Source organism: Rhagoletis zephyria, unplaced genomic scaffold, assembly GCF_001687245.7.
Source record: "Rhagoletis zephyria isolate East Lansing unplaced genomic scaffold, Rhagoletis_zephyria_1.1 Rzeph_scaffold_00312, whole genome shotgun sequence".
Taxonomy (NCBI): domain Eukaryota; kingdom Metazoa; phylum Arthropoda; class Insecta; order Diptera; family Tephritidae; genus Rhagoletis; species Rhagoletis zephyria.
This window is the reverse complement of record NW_016157396.1, coordinates 915-8,708: the sequence shown is the minus strand read 5'-3', so window position 1 is coordinate 8,708 and position 7,794 is coordinate 915. Positions and strand designations below refer to the sequence as shown.

At 38.1% G+C, this 7,794-nt stretch overlaps 1 protein-coding gene across 1 annotated transcript in view; it reads left to right on the top strand.

Moving 5' to 3' along the window:
• Cdep (Chondrocyte-derived ezrin-like domain containing protein) overlaps positions 1-2,019 on the top strand; it is a 306,470-nt gene extending 304,451 nt beyond the window's left edge. The window contains exons 13-14 of the mRNA XM_017610410.1: positions 772-1,213; positions 1,270-2,019. Of these exons, the coding sequence (XP_017465899.1) occupies positions 772-1,213; positions 1,270-1,342 (515 nt within the window). The 3' untranslated portion in view covers positions 1,343-2,019. The remainder of the gene's footprint in view (positions 1-771; positions 1,214-1,269) is intronic.
• The last annotated feature ends 5,775 nt before the right edge of the window (positions 2,020-7,794 follow it).

Here is a 7,794-nt window from a genome sequence, read left to right as displayed (position 1 = left end):
CCGAATTTTCTAAAATGAAATAAATTACGCACACTTCCATTCTTTTACGAAATTTCGGAAGAAAATCGGTGAAGAAATGAAAATAATGCTATGTTAAGAATTTCTTGCAGACTTTTTTCAGAATTTTCCCTGCAAACCAAAGTTCCCGAAATCTTAACGAAATCTTTAGGAGTATCTGATTTCTGTAACGATTTTTTTCCGAATCTTCAAAGAAAATTATATGAAGTGGTTGACACGAACTCGTAAAGAAATTTCTGTACGAAAAATAAAGAAAATTCCGAAAAAAGTCTGCAAGAAATTCTTCACATAGCAGCATTTTTTCATTTCTTCACCGATTTTCTTCCGAAATTTCGTAAAAGAATGGAAGTGTGCGTAATTTATTTCATTTTAGAAAATTCGGAAAAAAATCGGATGGGATCTCTCCGAATTCGTTAAAATTTCTTTACGATTCAGAATACTCTGAAAAAATTTTTTGCAGGGTAGTTATTTGATATACATTTTTATTGGTGGCATAAGGCAAAAGTATTGGTGTTCTAGATATTTTTAGTTTAACCTAAATAGCTTAACTAACGGCAGAGATATTTAACTTTGAAGATGAGTACCTTCAATGTGATTTTTTTTTTTCTGACGAATAAGAATAATTCCTACGCGAGGTGTATGATAGTGATATACGCCTTAGTAGGAACGGTCAAAAAACCTAATCCAATGTTCGTCTATGGTATTTGAAAGAGTTTTGTTTATGACTTTTTATTTTTTTGTTAACTTCGGCAGGCTCATCGGAAGAGGGTCTCGATCTCTGCGGTTTGACGAACGGCTTGACCGCGCAACAACTGCATCAACAGCAACAAAATTTACAACACAAAACGCCACCCTCGCGCAGCAACACTGCTCTACACGTTTGTTGGCATCGTGGCGCAACCGTCGGTTTGGGCGATCATCTAATATCCGCCGAAAACCAACTGTCCGGATATTTGCTGCGTAAATTCAAAAATAGTTCCGGTTGGCAAAAATTATGGGTCGTCTTTACTTCGTTCTGCTTGTACTTCTACAAAAGCTATCAGGACGAATTTGCGCTGGCTAGTTTACCGTTATTGGGATACTCTGTTGGCCCGCCAGGTCACCAAGATGCGGTTCAAAAGGAATTTGTTTTCAAATTATCATTTAAGAATCATGTTTACTTCTTCCGTGCTGAAAGTGTGCACACTTATAATCGGTAAGTAGTCCCTTATATATCCTCTCTTCAATAAAACATCTTTGTTTTATGCACAGATGGCTTGAGGTACTACGAAGTACCACTCAAACGCAAGACTTCAAAAACATTAATACAGCCACTGCTAACTGAAGTTAGTCATGTTAAATACAGAACAATTGTATTCGTCAATACATAGGATTCGGCAAATGCACAGGAAGCAGGAATATTTCCAACGAAACTGTGGATGACATCACACATTCGACATCTGAAGCAATAAATGAAAACCAATATTTCAACCATAACCACGCTTTAAAAAAGTGCCTTTTAAGTATTTTTTTACTACTCGTAAATACACAAACACATACACATATCCATATGTACGTATTTATTATCTTTTAAGAAGCTACGGTATACATTGGAACTAGAGAAATCCTTAAATTAAAACTATTTTTCGGAACTTTATACAAAATTTATATACAATACAAAGTAGTATGTGCAACATATGAATTCTTTTAAATATTTATAAATATATACATACGCCATGATGTCGTAGTGTCAGAAGATTTCTCATATTTTATTAATTGCTTGTATGTATATACAAACATACATAAACGAAAACATTTCAATTACTGCATTTCTATACGTATTTTAAATATAAGCTAAAGAAAATATTTAACTGCACCCGGATTCCAACATTCGCTATCGCTAAAACTCCAACGCCAAAAAGTGCTAAATTAATTTTAGCAATTTTCAGCGATTTTCGGGATTCTATCATGAAAATGCAACTCTAAAAATCGCCATTTTTGGCACATTTTTTGACAAATTTTAGCGATGAACAAAATGAATCCGGATAAAGCGAGTGAACTGTTTTTGACAGCTCAAACAGCTAAAATGGCGATTCCAGCGTTTTTTCCATCGCTAAAAATACTTCTTTTTCGCTTAAAAGCCTGCAAATTTGACGACGACAAATATTCGGTGCTAAAAAATAAATCAACAAAATACTCGATTAAATAAAAATTGTTGTAATTCATATTAAAAATCGAAAACTGCAGCAGCAGAAGGGTGACAAATGAGCTTGTTCAATATTTGGAAAAATACAGGGAATTCTCTCATGACAGTTATGGAAAAGATTTTCTCGTAACTGAAATCGTTAAGGTTCTTTTTTTTTAAATTCGTGAATGACACCGGGTGCAGGCATTTGCTGGAGCAGTGGAACCATCTTGCTTAGAAACTAAACGCGTGTGGAGGAGCCATTGAAGACGGTGAAGGATGGAAACAGAAAAAAGTTGGATAGGAACGAATTTTAATTTCACGCGGTAAATACGAAAATCGTGTACAAAGAAGTTTTCGTGCTCGTATTTTCAGGCCATGTAGTTCCAGAGCAACTTGCCGGGAAATTGGCCGTAACCATTTTGCAGTAACCACACCATTGTTCATAAAATATGACCATAGTCCTTCCAAGAAACGATTGGGTGTGTGGTTTAGTAAATAATGGCTAGCAACTTAAGAAGCGGCTTGCATAGTGAATTAAGTTTTATATTTATTGCTGGTTTTCATGAATAGTATTACAGCAGTTTTTTGTATTTATGGTTGCAACAAAATGCTTAATTAACCGACTTGTTATCACTTTACAAACACTTTATTTAATTTGCAATCCCAAACTCTTTGATTGTACTTTATTAGTTTTATTAATAAGTTATATGAATTTATAATAAATCGGTCAAAATTATTGAAAAGTTCTACTTACTCTTATTTTCACTATTAAAGGTACGACCGCACTGGGCGACGCGACACGACACTACACAGCGCGGAAAATATTCTCTGCATGGATTCATATGGAGCATACTGCACTACGCTGCAGCGGAGCTACGCGACGCGACGCTGCGCGGCAAAGTTGACCAACTAGGCAAAAATGTCGCGTCGCGTGGTGTCGCGCAGTTCCGGTGCCGCATAGTGTGGTATACCCAGCGGAGCGACATAACATTTCGTACTATATTTTTAACTTGAAGAAATTGATTTCGAATTGTAAGTGAATATTCAGATGCATTTCNACGTACTATATTTTTAACTTGAAATTGATTTCGAATTGTAAGTGAATATTCAGATGCATTTCATTCAAGAAGAAAATTGTATGTAAAGAAACATAACATTTGANAAGTGAATATTCAGATGCATTTCATTCAAGAAGAAAATTTTATGTAAAGAAACATAACATTTGAGGAGAATTCGCCAAGGAAAATAAAAATAAAAGGCATTAACATTACATCAGCGTCACTGGCATCCATCTTGTTTGAATGTTTTGACGCAAATAAATAAAAAAAAATGCAGCGAAGTGTCGCGCCGCTGCAGTTTCAGTGCGGTATACCAAAAAGTGTCGCGCCGTGTCGCGTAGTGCCGCTGCAGTGTCGCGTCGCCCAGTGCGGTCGTACCTTAAAATCATAACAAAATTTGACAGCTGCCGTTGCTGCACAGCGCTCCTGGCGGCCGAATAAAGTACTAAAATTTAGGCTAAGCAAATTTTAGCGACAGGGTGGACAGAATCGCGATCTTTGGAGTTCGCCAAAAATTAGGATAAAATTTTATCTTAAGCGTTTTAGCAGATTTTAGCATTTTAGCGATAACAAAAGTTGGAATCCGGGTGCTGGTGTCCACGCATTTTTAGCTGTTTGCTGTATTATTGTTTTATGTACTAAAATTATAATAATTGCATTTATCTGTGTCTGTTTCAATAGAATCAGAAGGATAAACTAAGAAACTTAAGTTTTCGAAAAGCAAAAATAAATTGTGTTTCTAAAATGGAATGATTGCAGTAAGTATTTGATTTAGATACAGTATAGTTATTTCATTTTTATGACAGTTTATTAACCAATAAATCAATGCAGTTCATATACCAAAAACAAATTAAAATGTTTTATTAGGTTCCCTGCTGAAGTTTAGAAAAAAGAAGTCTGATGAGGAGATATGGTGATCTCCGAAATAGTGCTATAACTTCTACCGCTTAGACTTTGTTGTGTAAATTGTGTTTCTAAAATGGAATGATTGCAGTAAATATTTGATTTAGATACAGTATAGTTATTTCAATTTTATGAGTTTATTAACCAATAAATCAATACAGATCATATACCAAAAACAAATTAAAATGTTTTATTAGGTTCCCTGCTGAAGTTTAGAAAAAATAAGTCTGACGAGGAGATGTGGTGATCTCCGAAATAGTGCTAAAACTTCTACCGCTTAGACTTTGTTGCTTTTTCAATTTTTCCTAATAAACAATCGTGGTACAAAGTTCAATAAAAATATTAAAAATAAAATGTTTTATTAAATTTTGTATGCGCCAAATTCCTATGAATTTTGTTTGCTCGGTGGGGATGCTTCGGCCGATGGGGTAAAAAGGCGAAATGTTCGCGTTTCGAATCTCGTGGCATCTGTTTTATTTAAACGATAAACAATAAATATGAAGAACGAAAACCATGATTNTTAAATTTTGTATGCGCCAAATTCCTATGAATTTTGTTTGCACGGTGGGGATGCTTCGGCCGATGGGGTAAAAAGGCGAAATGTTCGCGTTTCGAATCTCGTGGCATATGTTTTATTTAAACGATAAACAATAAATATGAAGAACGAAAACCATGATTAACAAAAACATAATAATAGTTGCATACATACATAATCTTCTTCTTATTTGGCGCAGTAACCACTCAGCAAAGCACGTCAGTCGTTTCCTTTCTGTGCCAATGGACGCCAATTCGAAATGCCGAGTGAAGCCAAGTCCTTCTCCACCTGGTCTTTCCATCGCAGTGGAGGCCTCCCTCTTCCTCTGCTACCACCAGCGTGTTCCGAGTTGAATACTTTCCAACCAAGCCAGTGGAGCCGCGGTATTTTAATTCGCAGGACTATGTCCACGTCGTTGTAAAGCTCATTCAGGTCATCGTTCCATCGTCTGCGGTACTTGCCGTCGCCAACGCGTTAAGGCCCGTAAATCTTCCGCAAAATCATTGGGTGCATTCCAAAACGTTGAAAAGACAAAGCATCAGTCTCTTTTACTTCTAAACGGTACTAGAAAAAAAGGTCTGACTTGCGCAGCCTAGGGGAAAACGAGTGTCTAACCGTGGTTGCGTGCATTTGGCATTACAATCTGCTAAGGTTTAGAAATAAAAGGGACTGCTGCTTTGTATTTCGACGTTTTGGAATGCATATTTTCTTTCGAATACTCGAAGAGCCGCCTCATCGGATGTTGCCATTGCCCATGCTTCTGCGCCATATANAGCATCAGTCTCTTTTACTTCTAAACGGTACTAGAAAAAAAGGTCTGACTTGCGCAGCCTAGGGGAAAACGAGTGTCTAACCGTGGTTGCGTGCATTTGGCATTACAATCTGCTAAGGTTTAGAAATAAAAGGGACTGCTGCTTTGTATTTCGACGTTTTGGAATGCATATTTTCTTTCGAATACTCGAAGAGCCGCCTCATCGGATGTTGCCATTGCCCATGCTTCTGCGCCATATACCAGCACGGACATGATGAGTGACTTATAGAGTGTGGTTTTCGTGCGTCGAGAGAGGACTTTACTTCTGAATTGCGGTCTCAGGCCAAAGTAGCACTTGTTGGCAAGAGTGATTCTGCGTTGGATTTCCATGCTGATTATCGGTTTTAATGCTGGTTCCCAAGTAAACGAAATTCTCTCATTTCTCGAAATTATAACTGTCAACAGTGACGTGGGTGCCAAGGCGCGAATGTGCTGACTGTTTGTTTGATGACAGGAGATACTTCGTCTTGTCCTCGTTTACCACCAGACCCATGCGCTTTGCTTCCCTATCCAACTTGGAAAAGGCAGAACAGACTTCGCGGTTTTTGTTACCGATGATGTCGATGTCATCGGCATAAGCCAGCAATTGCACGCTCTTGTAGTAAATTGTTCCTGAGCGNCTTTGCTTCCCTATCCAACATGGAAAAGGCAGAACAGACTTCGCGGTTTTTGTTACCGATGATATACAGTATATTTTGCTTAGCTGCACGTAACCGAAAAAGGCACTTAAGAGAATTTTCTTTACTACTTCAATGACGAAGGTATCCGAATCCCTATGAAACCAAATATTGGCGGAGCACTTACCATGTAGAAATTACTGCAAGCGAAATTTTTACCGAATGTTATCTAATTATCTATATAACTTCCATAAATTGATAGCCATTTTCGTTGTTCTGCGAGATGAGCAAAATAAATAAAAGGTTGTACAATTAGGTAATTGTAGGGCCAGTGCAGGTAAATGTAATACTTTGATTGATAATTGATACTAGTCGCACAATTTTTAAGGCAGTATCGCCAATGTGCAGGTATGTTGAATGAATCTATCGGAGCAGTTTCCTTATAAATGTAAAAAATAATGCTTTTGATGCGCATTTTGGGGTAGGTATCTTAAATGTGCACTTAAGCATAGAGGCAGCAAAGCAAAATATACTGTATATGTCATCGGCATAAGGCATCCTAAGCGGTTCAGTTCTGGAGCTCTTATTATCTTCTCCAACATCAGATTAAAGAAGTCATGAAAGGGAGTCGCCCTGTCTGAAAACTCGTTTGGTGGCGAACGGCTCGGAGAGGTCTTTCCCAATTCTGACTTAGCTGGTGGTATTGCTCAACGTTATTTTACACAGCCGTACCAGTTTGGCGGGGATGCCAAATTCAGACATAACGGCGTATAGGCAACTCCTTTTAGTGCTGTCGAAAGCGGCTTTAAAGTCGACAAATAGGTGGTGGGTGTCGATCCTTTTCTCGTGAGTCTTTTACACGATTTGGCTTATTGTGAATACCTGGTCTATGGTGGATTTTCCAGGTCTAAAGCCACACTGATATGGCCCTATCAGTTCATTGACGGTGGGTCTCAGTCTTTCCACAATACGCTCGATAAAACCTTGTAACCTATGCTTAGAAGGCTGATCCCGCGGTAGTTGGCGTGAACGGCGGGGTCACCTTTCTTGTGGATTGGGCAGAGCACACTTAAATTCCAGTCGTCGGGCATGCGTTCATCTGACCATATTCTGCACAAGAGTTGATGCATGCACCTTATCAACTCCTCGCGGCCGTACTTGTCAGGCTGTCAGCTCCAGCAGATTTGTTGTTTTTCAGCCGCATTATTGCTATACGTCATAGTCAGGCGGTAGAACGTCGACTCCGTCATCATCGACAGGGGCCTCCATAATTTAAGTACGTTCTGAACATCGGTAACTAGGTCGCCGTTGTTGTTCTTACAGAAGTACGCCCTGGTCTTGAAACGTTCCGTAAGTCGCCTAACCGTTGAAACACAATACCGACGAACGGCGAATTTTCGCACAGTAGTGCGACGACGGCGGCAACTTTCGACCAAAAATTTCGCTTAGTAAAACACAACTACGGCGACAACGAATTCAGCTGCTTATGACATGGTACAATTACATCATAGGATTTTTCAGATAATGTTTCACTACAAAGTATGTTATTACCAAAATTGTAGAAAATTTGAAATAAATTACTGCAACTAAGCTAATTATGTTTCTAAATGGAACTTTTTGGAGCCATTTAAATTAATTTGTCAAAATCACCTCTCTTTTTTGTACAATTGAAAAACAGGTATGAC